This window comes from Melopsittacus undulatus, chromosome 2 (genome assembly GCF_012275295.1).
Source record: "Melopsittacus undulatus isolate bMelUnd1 chromosome 2, bMelUnd1.mat.Z, whole genome shotgun sequence".
Classification (NCBI taxonomy): domain Eukaryota; kingdom Metazoa; phylum Chordata; class Aves; order Psittaciformes; family Psittaculidae; genus Melopsittacus; species Melopsittacus undulatus.
In genome coordinates, this window is record NC_047528.1 from 103,283,773 (window position 1) to 103,298,984 (window position 15,212).

Here is a 15,212-nt window from a genome sequence, read left to right on the forward strand (position 1 = left end):
CTGGAGCTCTCCTGAGTTCTGTCTTTAAACTTTTAAATGCCTCTTCAGCTTGATCTGTCCATTTTTAGAAAGGCTGGATTTTCTTTTAGCAGCTCATATAAGTCTCTTACCAGAACACCATAATCATGGATCCAGAGTTGACACCACCCTGTTATTCCCAGAAATGTCCCGAGATATTTAACTGTTGATGGTTGTGGTGTTTGACAGATTGCTTCCTTCTGAGCTGTTCCAAGTTCTCTTGTCCTCCTGTTATTTCGTATCCTAAATAAGATACTCAAGTTCAAATTAGTTGAGCCTTCGATTTAGATACCCAGTATCCATTTATCCTAGAAAGTTTAACAATTCGACAGTCCATTTTTTTCTTTCTTTCTTCTCTCTCTTTCCCATTGAATCTTTTTCTCAGTTTCAATAGCAATTAACAAGTCATCAGCATATTGTAGTAAAGTGCCTGTCTCGGTGGGTGCTTCCCCGGATTCTAATTCTCCTGCCAATTGATTTCCAGAAATGGTCAGACTGTTTTTATATCCCTGAGGTAACACCGTCCAAGTGAGATGTGTCTTCCTTCCTGTTTCAGGGTTTTCTCATTCAAAAGCCAATAAATTTTTATTTTCTTTCAGCAGGAGCAGACAGAAAAATGGATCCTTTAAGCTCAGAATGGTAAACCACTTCTGATTATTATTCAATTTAGTCAATCAGGTATACGGATTAGCTACTACTGGATGAATATCCTCCACAATTTTGCTGGTTGCTCTGAGATCTTGAGCTAATTTGTCGCTTTTTCCATCAGAGTTTTTTTACGGGCAAAATAGGAGTATTATATTCCAATTCACATTCAATTAATAATCTATATTTTGAAGAATTATCAATGATTGCTTTGATTTCCTTTTGATCTGCCAATTTTAAGGGATATTGTTTTATTCTAATTGGGCAGGCCCCCCTTTTTATTTCTACTTCAACAGGCAAAGCAATTTTTCATCTTACCTGGAACTTCAGATGCCCATACTCCCAGATATACCTGATTAAGGATTTCTTCTATTTCAGGGCAGTCCTCCTGTTCACTTTCTGTTGAATTAAAGATAAACTCAAAACTGCAATTACTTGATCGCTTTTAACTCTTAATTCCATTCTGCCTTCTTTAAATGTTGCTTCTCACCCTAATAAAGATTTTTTTGAGAATTTGGCATGTATAAAAATTTATGCATTCCTATATGTTTTCCCAATTTATACTCTAAAGGTTTCAGAAAGAATGTCCTTTTTTTTTTTTCCCCCTTGGTGGCCAGTAGGTCCCACAACTGTAACAAGTTCTTTTCCCTCTGATTTAACACTGAATAAGTTGCTCGTGTATCCCCTAAAAATTCCACTTCATTTCCTCTAGTCCCTAGCTTTAATTTAACCATTGGATCTGCTAGGGTAGATTCCACAGGTCCCCGTCAGCCTAGTTCTTACTCAGTCACTGAAGCCACCTTGTGGGTATTCCTTTTAAGGCAATCTCACTTCCAACATCCAGATTCCTTACAGTATGCACACTGATCCGGTCCCATAGGAGAAGAATTTACTCTTTCACCTCTGCCTGACATTCCTTCTCTCCCTCTGCCTCGTCCTCTCACGTTAGTCCCCTCCACCAGTTTCCACTTGTCCCAAAGCAGCTACAGTAGCCGTGGCTATAGCATGACCCAGCTTTTTCTTTACCTATTCCTGATTCCCATACACTCTCCATGCTTCTTCCTTTATTTCTGTTTGTATTTATCCATTAAGTTCTTAATCTCCTCGGGACTATAGTCTGTCAATATGTCTGTTCTTACTTGTCTGTTTGCCCTAGTAATCATTTTACGTTTAAACACAGGAGATGCATGAGCCCCTTACATTTTTTTTAAACTTTTTTTTTTTTTCACAGTTGCCCAGTGTGCTCTGCAGCGGCTGCAGATGCCTGCCTCTGCAACAGCACTTCTGGTCTAACCCTTTCTTAACTCTGAATGTGAATCTGCTGTTTGTTGCCAGTGACAGCAAATTCATCCTCCTTATCAATATCAGATAGGACAGATGCAGAGGGTGTTCCTCTCGGAAGTACCTGTGATAACATACTTCTCCAACCTATCTTCCCGATTAGTCTGTTTTTTAACTTTAAAAATCTTTCCCCAATATCAGAGGCTGAACAACATCTCTCCACCTTAGCTTTCTGTTTTTCCCTGTCCTTTTCGAAAGGCAAAATTAAGGGATCTGGCAGAGCTATATTAATTTTGCTTTCTGTGTGCCACTCCAGATGGTTTCTTAAAGTGGAAAACATATCTGTGTGATAAACACATAAATGTATTGGCTTTTGCAAATCATAGATGTGATTATGTGGATATAACTATACGAGTTTATAGTAACAAAACCAAAGCTCAATAAAGACATAAGATGAGCGAACAGGAGTCGTATACTAGAAGAATCTGTAAAGTTAAAAAGAAAAAGGGGGGGGTTGCAAGCTTGATAGAAGTAAAGCTAGTGCCTGTAAAATATAGAGTTAAAGTGCTTTTTAGCTTAACTTGGGTTGTAGAAAGAGAACAATGTTTATGTTGTTAGCCTGTGGAATTTAGTGGCCCCACTAAATGTGAGTTAACTGTTTCACACTGGTCTTCTAAAGTATCTTTAGTTTTAAAGAACAATGTTTGTGTTGTAAATCTGTGGTGAGATAACAAGATTTAGTGACCCCACGAAGCATGAAGGAGTTATTTCACACCATCCTTGTACTTATCAGTTAGTTCAAAGACAGAGCCTCCCAAACATCTGCTAGCTTGGGATACTCCTGCTATAAATTTTGCAGGAAGGTCACACTGTTTCAAATCTGTGTTAGTTATTAGAATAATTACAGATATGGCTGGTTTTAGCAAGTTGTGTAATTACTGGGGCATCCGACTGGGCCAAAGGTGAAAAGCACACTGTGAGGAAGACTGCATACTTCATCTTGAAGACCCCTACTCACATGAGGAAGACTGATTACTTCATCCTCAAGACCCCCGCCCACAATTATTGAAGAGCAGTAAGCAGACGCCAAGAGCAGGAGACATATGATAATAAATTACTGGACTTAATTACAATGTTCCCTGCCTATATGCAGGGATTATGAATATGTATGTGACTAATGGAATTGTGAAAGTATAGAAACCTGTGACAAATACTAATCACTCATGCCTCTGGCTACTGTCACCCGCCCAGAGCTGTTTGCTTTTGCTTTATTGACTTTGTCCCTTAATAAAACCTTGTTATCTTGTTTAGAGAAGTGGATTCGTATTTCACATCTGCATACATCACTTCATCCCATTTTCCTTGTCGCCTTAAGAACAACATCAGTTGTAACAATGTATTATGACGGGGCTACAAAAGTGATGGACAGGGGTGGAGCAGCTGACGTCATCTACCTGGACTTGTGCAAAGCGTTCAACACTGTCCCACATGACATCCTTGTCTCTAAATTGGAGTGTCATCAATTTGATAGGTGGACCACTCGGTGGATAAAGAACTGGCTGGATGGTCACACTCAAAGAGTTGTGGTTAATGGCTCAATGTCCGGTTGGAGATCAGTAACGAGTGGTGTCCCTCAGGGATCGGTGCTGGGACCGGTCTTGTTCAATATCTTTGTCGCTGACAAGGACAATGGAATTGAGTGTGCCCTCAGCAAGTTTGCCGATGACACCAAGCTGTGTGGTTCAGTTGATATGCTAGAGGGAAGGAATGCCATTCAGAGGCACCTTGACACACTTGTGAGGTGGGCTGATGCCAACCTCATGAAGTTTAACCATGCCAAGTGCAAGGTCCTACACCTGGGTCGGAGCAATCCTAGGCACAGCTACAGGTTGGGCAACAAGGAAATTCATGCTAGTCCTGTGGAGAAGGACTTGGGGGTGTTAGTCAATGAGAAAATGAACATGAGCCAGCAGTGTGCACTCACAGCCCAGAAAGCCAACTGTATCCCGGGCAGCATCAAGAGGAGCGTGACCAGCAGGTCGAAGGAGGTGATCCTGCCCCTCTACTCTGCTCTCGTGAGACCTCACTTGGAGTATTGTGTGCAGTTCTGGTGTCCTCAACATAAAAAGGACATGGTACTGTTAGAACAAGTCCAGAGAAGGGCCATGAGGGTGATCAGGGACTGGAGCACCTCCCATATGAAGACAGGCTGAGAAAGTTGGGGCTGTTCAGCCTGGAGAAGAGAAGGCTGCGTGGAGACCTCATAGCAGCCTTCCAGTATCTGAAGGGGGCCTACAGGGATGCTGGGGAGGGACTCTTCATTAGGGACTGTAGTGATAGGACAAGGGGTAACGGGTTGAAACTTAAACAGGGGAGGTTTAGACTGGATGTAAGAAAGAAATTCTTTACTGTTAGGGTGGTGAGGTGCTGGAACGGGTTGCCCAGGGGGGTAGTGAATGCTCCATCCCTGGCAGTGTTCAAGACCAGGTTAGATGAAGCCTTGGGTGATATGGTTTAGTGTGAGGTGTCCCTGCCCATGGCAGGTGGTTGGAACTAGATGATCTTGAGGTCCTTTCCAATCCTAACTATTCTATGATTGTATTATTATAGTTCAGAGTTCCATTTTTAGGCAATTTTTCCTGATTTTCTGAAGTATATGAAGGACACCATTGATTACAGTATTTTATCAAAGTTTTCTTGTTTACCGAGCCCCCAGGAGACCCTCCCAGTTCTTTTCAATGTGCCAAAATACACCCTAAATGACTCTTTTTCAGGATTTCTCCATTGATTTCCCATTATTAATTTTGCATTCACACACACTAGGGATCTCAAAGACACACTCCAGTTACAATACTTGAGACGTCTTGAGACTAAATTCAATCAAACAATACTTGAGACAGACTAAATTCAATCAAACAATAATTAATACACAGTTACAACATCCTGTTTCCAATACCAAAATCGTTACAACGAGCCACAAAATAAGTCAAATACCAGTAAAATCAAAAACTGCTTCAGCAAGACACCCCCTGCATCTTGCAGGCCCCAAACCACAAGACGTCCCCTGTGTCTTGCAGGTGTATAACAAATGGAAGCTAGCAGGTGGGTATACAACTTTACCTACGAGATTTCCTACCTCGATTTACGAAAGGCTTCCAAACCTTGCGTACACTTATCAAAACAATTTAGTCTGAATGTAAGATGCCCCCTGCATTTTGCAGACTATATAAAAGAGTGTCTTTCGTAAAGATGATTCTTATCTGCTCCTGCAGCAATCCAAATGAGTCGAGGGGTCCATGAGGGAGAAGTTCCCAAGGGCCGTAGGGAGTTCTGTCCTCAGCGGATCCTGCAGCTGAGCAAAGATGGTCCCATCTGGGGTCCCAAATTGATTCGGAGAAATCGCCAGTAACTCGCCAACAAAGCTTAAACTGACAAGCAGGTATACTTTATTGCAGCCCCGAGAGACACAGGGGACTGCTTGTCTTAGCGTGTCTGCTGAATTGCTAAGCAATCTGTCCTCATATAGTCACTAAGCATACATCTTCATTATATACATGCATATTCATGAGATTACTTATGTGTTACATCATTCTTCTAGGAAGTTTCTCCCACCTGCGCACAAAAATGTGTTAGTGGTCTTTTGGGGTTGTTTAATTATTCGAACAATCTTCATCACTTGGCTGTTTCTTGAACTTTTGTCCTGGCAGCCTTTGAAGCATACACAGTAGATAAATGCTTATGCCAGCTTTATTGGTTTAGTAACACCACTGTCATAATTAAATGATTTCTCCCCATATTTCTACTTATCAGTTAATTCAGTTACAACTCATCCTGAACATCTCTTAGTTTTGCTTACCGTAAATTTTGGGCAAGGTTACAAAATCCTAGAACCACATTAACTACGATCATTTATCTTATACAAGGATGATCACTAAGCTGAACTAATTTACTTACTTGTAACAGATTATATTTCAGCCTATACTTCTCTATTTCAATACCCATTCAATTCAGTCTCAACAGCCGCTCCACCCACGAGCGCAATAGGCCTACTCGCGAGACGTGGGTTACAACAACAACGCCACCACCCCCCACCCATTCCCGCTTTTCCTGCCGGCGGAGAGAGCGCAACTTCCGGCTGTGTCATTCCCGCTGCGCCTTGGAGGGTGGGGCCGGTGGGTGGGGGCAGTGGGGACTGCCGCGGCGGTGTGAGTGCGTATGCGCAGCGCAGGAGGTGGAGGCGGGGGAAATGGCGGACGGCAGAGCTGAGGGGGCGAAGGTGAAGCGACCACAGCCCACTGGAGGTGAACATGTAGTGCCTCTCGCCGCGTAGCTGCGGGGTGGGTGGGGGTCTGGCCTGATTTCCTGGGGGTGGGGGAATCCTAGTATACTGCTCCCGGCAGGCAGGCCTGGCTTGGGCCGGACAATAGCGGGTGGAGGAGGTGGCCCTGCTTCAGGGGGCTGCGTTGGGGGAGAAGTTGAAGATTGTCCCTGCCCTCTCCCAGGCTTGAAGATTAGCCTCAGTCCTGCAGGATCTTTTTTAGAAAAGGGGATGCTTCCTCCCTTCTTTCCTTAAGAAAAATAAATTAAAAATAAAGATACACGGAGTACTTATGCCGTGTATTGAGAGAAATTGGGTTATTGCTGTTGGCAAGGATGGAAACAACGCCTTAAGGACCAGCTTTTAGCAGCTGTGGTACCTTTTAAAAATGGGTATGAATAGTCCATCTCTGTGATCCTTGTAGGCTCCCTTCAGATACTGGAAGGCTGCTATGAGGTCTCTACGCAGCCTTCTCTTTTCCAGGCTGAACAGAACCAATTTTCTTAGCCTGTTTCTGTATGGGGGGTGCTTCAGCCCTCTGATCATCCTCATGGCCATTCTCTGGGCTTTTTTTGTTTGAGGTTTTTAAGTATATCTGTGGGCAGAGAGAGCATTTGATCTGTTGAAAACTTCAAACAGGCTTGTAAATCGATTAGGGTAGGCTCAACAGTTAATGTTATTTTTGATAATCCCTAAAACATGAACAATAATACTAATTTTTTTTGTAGTTTCTTGACTCTTGCTTCTCTCTTGGCTTTAATGGGGGTTTTTATGTGTGCTCTTTTTTATTTATTTTTTTTTATTAGTAGTACAGCAACTGGACAGTATCAGTATGTCAGTTATCCATGCCGCTTTGTCCGCTTGTTTGGTGTGCTGGAACATGGTCTTAATGATTTCTGGTCCATTAGATCTAAGGAGAGATACTTACTCCCTGATGATTTTGGAAAGCAATTTAGAGTGTTTAATGTAAACCCCATCGATCTTGGCAAAATCCAGAGTTGACTTAGTTGTGGCTGGTTTGCTCCTGCTGCCACCAGGAGTTACTCTTCATGGGGCACTGTCAGTCTTTGCCACTTAAATCACCTAGACAGTAGAAGTTGTCCCATTATATAGTTTTATTGAAACTCATCTGTGAAGTAGGACAGCTTCTTATTGCCATGATTGATGAAAAGAGCACTAGTCAGACTAGTTTTGAAATAGTACTGGTGCTCTCCATGGGTGAAGTATCACCTTCTTAACATCTTTAGAAAATTATAAAGAAGCCTTAATGTCTTGAAAATACATATGCGTTGGCATGGGAGATGGGACATACCTGTTTAATGGGTAATACAGGGTGCTTTTCTGTTCCCTGCAGAAACAGAACAGTGCAATGGCTTTCTCCCCACCTACCCCAATTGTTGTATGCCCTTTATAGCTCCTTCAGCAAGTATTTCTCTCAGCAGTCTGCAGTTTGTCCTAAGTGGAGCCTGATAGAAGTAACGTTCAGAATGCAGTGGAGATATGAACTGGTTTTGAAAGGGAAACTATTTATTACTGCACCAGCTACCAAGGAGAAAAATAACTGCTACTGCTGAACCCATTACAGTAAAAAAACAGATGTGGGTAGATTGTATTTGGCTTCATTTTGGGCTTAGCAATATTCTGGAATTTGCAGCCAAACAAGTAAGCTGTAGTTTAATTAGCTTCAAACTATCATTAGCACAGCGACCTGCACTGATACAATGTGCCCTGAGATATGGGCTGCTGTAAATTTTGTATCTTACGAAAAAGATGACTTTTAGGCCCATGGTCCCAATGTTTCTAAGGGTAGTGAATCATCTACCTGCCCTTGGATCACCTTACAGCCTCTAGTGATGTAGGCTGGACTTGCAATTGAATATTCTTTTAATGTGATTTGATGGGCTGCAGACTGCTGTTTTGGAAACTGCTAAGAAAACAACCAGTACCCAAGGTCACTTGTGTAAATTTTGTGTTTTCTCTTTCTTCCTTTGTTTGTCACTTTTATATCTATATTTTCTGTGTCAAATTTCTAGTGGTGCAGATTAGTACCATTTTTTAATAGTGAAATTGATTGTAGTCTGGGTTTTGGGTGGTTTGTTTTGGCTTTGTTGGTTGTTTGGATTTTTTTTGTGATCTGCTATGTTTCCAAAGGTGACTAATCAGTTTTTGTTCAAATCACTTCTTACATTGCTAGCTGGTATAGTGAGGTAGAAAGTTTATATTCTGTTGCTTATGATTTGGGAAATAGAAAAATATATATAGATGGTGTCCCAAGTTTTTCTTTCTCCTCTTGTTTTTTGTCAGAGCTACAACCTTGTTGACCCTGACTTCAGACTAGCTACTCGCCTACTGCTCTATCTTACTAAGTAGTTTTTTCCTGTTAGAAAGCAGCACAAAAATTTCTTCCCTGATGGTCTGAATTTGCTGTGCTGGAGGGTCCTCTTCTCCACTTGGTACAATGAGAAACTGGTGCTAGCTCCAGTTTTTCTTAGACTGATAGCATGAGCAATTCCCTGTCCATTCCTCACTGCATTTTCCCCCCTTCTACCACTGCAATGATTTGCTTATTGCAGCAGCAGAGAAATGTATTCTTGATGAAGCATTTGCTATGTTGAGAATGAGTTTACCAGGGATACCTTTGTCTCTTGGTGTAGCTGAAGCCAAGTGTATAGGAATGAAAATATGATTTGAGTGGGTTTTTTTTCTCTGTGGATCATTTTTCAGCTGCTATGTTTTCCGTGACTTTAAACAAAACCAGAAAAGATGAAGTCTATATGTATGTTTTTCTAGTGCTGATTGCTTCCTCAAGCAGAGCTTGGCAGATATATTACAGATGAGATGCAACCAAGCAGTGACTTGAAACATGATTGAGAAATCTGGCCTCACTGTAGTCACTTCCATGATTTTAGAGTTGTGCCAGATAAGCCCAGAGACTGGCATGGACATGTTCTTATAGAAATTCAATAGAATTAATTTTAACTTAGATTATCTACTCTAGATTTGGAATTGGGATTCCAATTATGAAAGGTTATCTGTGGCAACTTAAACCCTAAAAAGATTTAGTCATCTACATTTAATTTACTACACAAACTTTGGCTTCCATACGAAATAAAGAGATGGTGCTTCAAGATTGTTTTCCTGGCTCATACACAAGAAGTTCTTTACAACTAGTGGAGTGTTTGCAGTTTCTTCTTCTCTTTGTGTTTTGCTGTCCACTAGATGTACATTGGTGGAAACTGCTGTCACTAAAACCACCTTACCTATTGCACCCAAAATATAATGCTTTTTGAGGTTGCTGCTCCCATCAATCTGCTCAGTAAAAATAGCTCATCTTGGTAAGTTGTTTCGGCTTCACCAGGACCTGAAGAAGAGGCAGAAAAACCTGTGAAAACTAAGACTGTTTCTTCCAGTAATGGAGGAGAAAGTTCGAGTCGCAGCGCAGAGAAACGGGCAGCTAATGAAGAAGCTGAAGACTTCACCACAAAGCCTGCTCCTGCCAAAATGTCCAAGTTTGGATTTTCCATAGGCAGTCAGACAACAAAGAAGGCATCTGCAATATCCATCAAACTAGGAGCAAATGTAAGTTGACTGAAGGCTTTTAATTTTAGTGAAACTGAGGTAAAAGGGGAAATACTTTGGGGATGCGTCCTTGCAGAAGGAAAACCTTGAATTACATGAGGGTAACTTGGGTAACATTTAAGAAAGCCTTGCAGGGCCAGCTGGTCATGCCCATGTAAGTACTTCAGGGTAATTCATACCAGATCATTTGTCTCAGGAAGCATAAGACTTGATTGAAATAAACTGCAGATCTTTGACCATACGGAATAATCTTGTAATGAGATTTGGTAGGTCTGGAATAATTTCCTGTGGGAAATGAGCAGGCTTGTTAAACTGTTCAGGCTACTTTGAAATGAGTGCTGGGACCTTCACTGCATAGCCTGCTTAAAGCTGCAGGAAAGCTAGTACTTTCTAGGTGGTTTAATAAGCCATCTTCCACTCCAAAGATCTTAGCATGGGGAGGTATAGTTTATGTTTCATGACTTTGCCTGTTCTTTACAAGGTTAGTGTGATTCATTTATACTATATACAAGAGATGAGGCTTTGTTACATAGGTTTCTGAGAATTCTGATCCCCTTTATTGTCCAGTATAAGATATCCTTGCACTTGTTCAGGTATGAATCTGATGCATGTCTTTACCATTGAAGTAGTCCTCTTCTAGCTGGGCAAGGACAAGTCAGATGCTGCTTCTCTATTTAGGACAGTTAATTTATACTTCCCACATAGCGCTGTGATGGATGTGTTATAGATACTTGTCTGGATGAAATTCAAACTATAATTATGAAAGGTTTGCACCTTCAATGCCAGCATTTTAGAGATCTGCAGAAAATGAAGAGAATATTCTGTTACTTTGAGATGGGAGGAAACTGCAGACTGGCACATTCAGGGGTCTAACTGCAAACAGGTCAGCTCAGACTTCAGAAAAATGGACAAAGCTACCTTCTCTGAGCCACTGACATTGAATTGTTTTAAGCAGGAAAACTTACCTTGTTAAAAGACAAGAAAATATTCATCTTCCTGGCATTGATGGATAAGAATACTCCAAAAGAATAATGGAAACAGTGACATAGTGAAATTTTGAATACCACAACTTACTCAGGTTCTGATTTAATTGCTTATGTCATGTTCCAGTGGCTGCATACGCTTGCAGTGTGCAAAGAAAGTTATGGCTTGCTTATGGGGAATTGTAATGAGAGGGCTCAGCCTGCTGTTCGGAGTGTCTCTCACAGATAGCAGCTGTTTCCCTTTTTCATTAGAGAAAAAATGTTATCTGCTTGTTTCTATATTATGTTATCTGCCTGTTTCCATAACAAAAACACTTCCCCTCCCCCCACCATTGCGTATTTCAGTGAAGATGTTGGCTTCATTTTACCAAAATACCAAGGGTAATTTTTTTGAGTTAGTAGACTTACTTTACCTTTGCACTTGTTTTTTTTTTTTTCAGAAGCCTAAAGAGCCCGTTCCAACCCTTGCTCCAAAAACCCTTTCTGTAGCAGCAGCTTTCAATGAAGATGAAGATGTGAGTAATAAACCAGTGATCAACACAACTTGAAGTACCATTGGTGTGGCTTAGAGCTAGTCCGAGAGAGTGGGTCATTTCAGATTCTTTACATACGTGTCAGGGATTTTCAACCCAGAAACATCTCCTGTGTTTCTCTTTAAGAATGTACAACTTTGTAGCTCTGCATTGGCTCAAGAAATCATTAAAGTGCTGACAATTTTTTCCTGAAAATGAGATGCCCACTTAATTTGAATTAACGGTTGCTTTCTCTGGACTTAATAAAAGGGGGGTGAAGAAAAGTTATGCTTCTTCTGTTTTGCTTAATATTTTATTGTTATGTTACTGATCCTTTTTACAAAGAGGTGAGCAAAGGAACTTGTATTTCTTTATGTCAAACCTCTGTTTTGTCCTATGTCATTTTGCTTTTCCATAGGGCTGTACTCCATACTTTATCTTGTCAGGCATTTGAAATGTTCAAAAGGTAGTGCCCAGCCACACTCTAACCTCCTTTCTCTCTGTAGAGTGAACCTGAAGAAATGCCTCCAGAAGCTAAGATGCGCATGAAGAATATTGGAAGGTAGGTCAGTCAGCTTTTAACTGTGGTTTTAGGGAAGGGTGAGTGCATAAAAATACCTCCTGCAGCATGGGTCAGATCTTGCAGATGGCTTAAAAATATAGGAAGGTAGACTAAGATCAAAAAGCTTTTCTCTAGAAGCAAGAAAATGTTAATACAGTTATTTTCAAATGTTTCTACTGTAGGTTAAAGTAGCACATTTACATTTGCACTTTGAACCCTATTTGCCTTCATTTTGAGGAGAAGATTGAGTCTGTATTAAATAGAAGCTTATGGTCTTGGAAAGGTAATGGGTGGCAGTTAATGCTTGCTGCTAAACTTTGTCTTCTTCTAGTTGTCCATTTTATGAATTGCCTTGAAGTAGGATAGTCTGGTCAGATTTTTAAACTTCTGTGGAAGGGGAAAATCGAAATCATCTCTTTCAGAGAAACAAAGAATAGCTTGTTTGCTTTTAACACAAATCGGTGTAATTCTTCTGCTTGTCCGTGTACTTTAGGATTGCTCCTGTACCGTCTAAATTTGTGGTATTTTCAGAGGAGGCTTTACTTAGGGGTGAATTTTGAGCATGTATATTTTAAAGGTGTTTATCATGACAGACTGCTTTTAGATTCAGTCCCCTGGAAGTTCACTGCTGTTCAGTGGGATTTTTATTCTCCTTGAGCAAATTTGAATCCTCAGTTTTGTAGTGCTTGCAACAAATTTTTTAGAACCAGCAGCAGTTACTGCCCCTCCCACTTCCCCTGCTGCCCCATCACTTTGCTCTGTCTTGATGTGCTACATAAAGATCAGTTCTGTGGTCAAATTATAGGTACTAATAGAGAGGACTCCTGATGTAAGGGAAAGAAATGCATGGTAGTTTCTGGTGGCAGGTTGGATCTGAAATTGGTGGTTTCAGCGTCGTGTTGCACAAACTACTATAGTTGAGCTGACTTTCTTAACTGATCTTGTTTTACTTTCTACAGGGATACACCAACCTCAGCAGGACCAAATTCCTTCAACAAAGGAAAGCATGGGTTTTCTGACAACCAGAAGCTATGGGAACGAAATATAAAATCTCATCTTGGAAATGTCCATGACCAAGAAAATAACTAAATGATGTGGATTGAGAGTTGGGTGTTTGGGGGGAGGGGAGGGTGTAACATTAAAGGAACAGTTTCCTTTTTTAAGAATGTTATAAGACTATCTTTGGAGCCACTTTTTTAAGAGTTTGAGTGGTACACTAATAAATGAGTTTGAAATTAGAGGTAATTTATGTTTTGTATACAGATTTCGAGGCATATGCTAATTTTGTAGTTCCATGTGATTAGTTTCAAAAGGTTACAGATAATAAACTGGAGTGTTACCTTTTTAAGATTTTTTTTTTTATTTTTTTTTTATTCTGTTTCTCTGGTTTTGGTCAATGAGTAGTTAAGGTGGATGAAAAAGGTTACTGTCTCTTTAATCAGGTTAACATTGAAGCCTTTTGCATTCTCACTTCTGGCTCCCTCTTTGTAACAGGAGAAGGAGTTGACTCTTTGCAATACTTCTAAAGAGAGTCAGCATTGTCTTGTGCTAGAAGTGTTGACTATTAATTTGAATATAAACTTATGCAGGAAATAGAACCTGGATTGCTAACTCCCTGCAGTCACCTTTTGCTATGTCTCTGCAAGCTAGGAATTATGTTGCTCCAAGTGGCTCTGGTAACTTAGCTCTAATTTTAAGACTTCATGTAGGATGTGTAACCTTCTGTGGCCTCTTTCATCCTCAGGATATGGGCCTTGTCTGTATATTAGATACAGTCTGTAAAGAATATTCACTACAAAGGTAAATCAGTATTTTCAGTGTGCTCCTCTTAAATTGTTAGCCTCAAGTACTGCTTATTAGTATTTCCTTGTGGTACGCAAAAGCCACCACCAAAAAGACAAGCTAATGTACATTAAGCTTCACATTTGGTTGAAATATTTGTCTTTCTTTAAAATGCCTAGAAGGAATAAAAGCCACACCAAAAATCGGTAACTCACCGCTTAAGTATGGAAAAAATGAAAAGATGCACTTTCCCTGTTTTGCCATTTGAAAGAAAATGCCTTGATGCTAGTGACCGCAGTGGACACTATTAGGTTAGAGAAGATTACTCTATTTTCAGTCCTAATGCTTCTAACAAGAGTCAACTTCAGAACTGAAGCTCAGCCTTTTCCTACCCACCTGCCTTTTGTAGCAATTGTCAATGGTGACATTAGTTTGCTCAGTTTAATTTCCTAGCTGTCATACCACAGAATGGTGCTGTAGGATTTCAGACCTAGTAACAAGTGTATAAATTTCAGTCTAATTTAGATTGTATATTTTTAAAACATTTTACAAGGAGAACTAGTTAAACGGAAAGTCATCAATGGCAATAACACCACCTTCTCTCCAAACAAGCATATGGTTCTTTTTTAACTCAAGTACCTGATAGTGTCAACTAGTAAATTAATTCCAGCCTGGAACTAGTCATGGAATTCAGTATGTTAATTTCTTTCATCCTCCCTCTAAAAACTTCGTAATGCTAAAGTTGAACCTGCGAGTGCAGAAAGGAAAGTGCATCTTGAAGTGTTATTTTTTTACTTTTTTTATTTTAGGAAAGTTCTGACTGTTTAGACTTTTGAGTTTGTAAGTTCTAAAAAATATTTTTTTTGTATTTTTGTATTGTACGTGTAATCTTTTTTCTTTTGAAGTCTGATGCAGTTGAATACGTGTACCTATTTTCTTTTAAAGCCTTGCTATAAACGTAACATAAAAATGTATTCTTTTTTTTTCATAGCAGAAATCTTTGATTTATTTAAAACAAAACCAAAACACACTCTCAAGACTGACTTTCAGGACTTTCAAAACTGATTTGGGCATTACTGGAACTAGGCAAGGCAAAATGAAGCATTTACTTTTCACTTCTTTTCATCACCTGTGATTATGTTTGTAAAAATAAATCCCTTTAAGATAGTGGTAATTCACAGTGAATAACTTTTATTTTGCTCCTTAGTAGTTACTTGATGCTGTCTTGGTCACTTGAATTAGGAAAAAGCAAAACGGATCTTTGAGTAAGAATAAGAGGAGGACTGAGACCTGTTCTTTCTTAGTCAGCCTATTGCCACCCTTTTCCACATCTTTGGCTCAAGTAGACGTTCCTGTTAAAATAATTTCCTGTTACTTCAAAATCTTTTATGAAGTTGGTAGACAGAGCAGCAGACATGCTAGGAAATGCCTTCCATGCAAGTGAGAGAGCAAAAGTTATATTTATTTTGCTTACTGCCGTGGTCAATAAATAATCCTAGACCATGTGAGAGACTGTGGCAGCTTCTACATCT

The 15,212-nt window shown here is 40.2% G+C and overlaps 1 protein-coding gene across 2 annotated transcripts; it reads left to right on the plus strand.

Moving 5' to 3' along the window:
- Nucleotides 1–620: 620 nt before the first annotated feature.
- PCNP (PEST proteolytic signal containing nuclear protein) lies at nt 621–14,332 on the plus strand. 2 transcript variants are annotated; one of them, XM_034072142.1, is made up of 5 exons: nt 621–657; nt 9,673–9,841; nt 11,265–11,339; nt 11,843–11,898; nt 12,858–14,332. In XM_034072142.1, exons 1-5 carry the CDS (start codon nt 635–637, stop codon nt 12,985–12,987), a joined length of 453 nt encoding a protein of 150 aa, XP_033928033.1. In that variant the 5' UTR covers nt 621–634; the 3' UTR covers nt 12,988–14,332. The 2 variants fall into 2 exon arrangements, with proteins under 2 accessions (XP_033928033.1, XP_005151637.1); XM_005151580.3 differs by lacking the exon at nt 621–657 and adding an exon at nt 6,145–6,245 and having other exon boundaries at nt 9,621–9,841.
- The last annotated feature ends 880 nt before the right edge of the window (nt 14,333–15,212 follow it).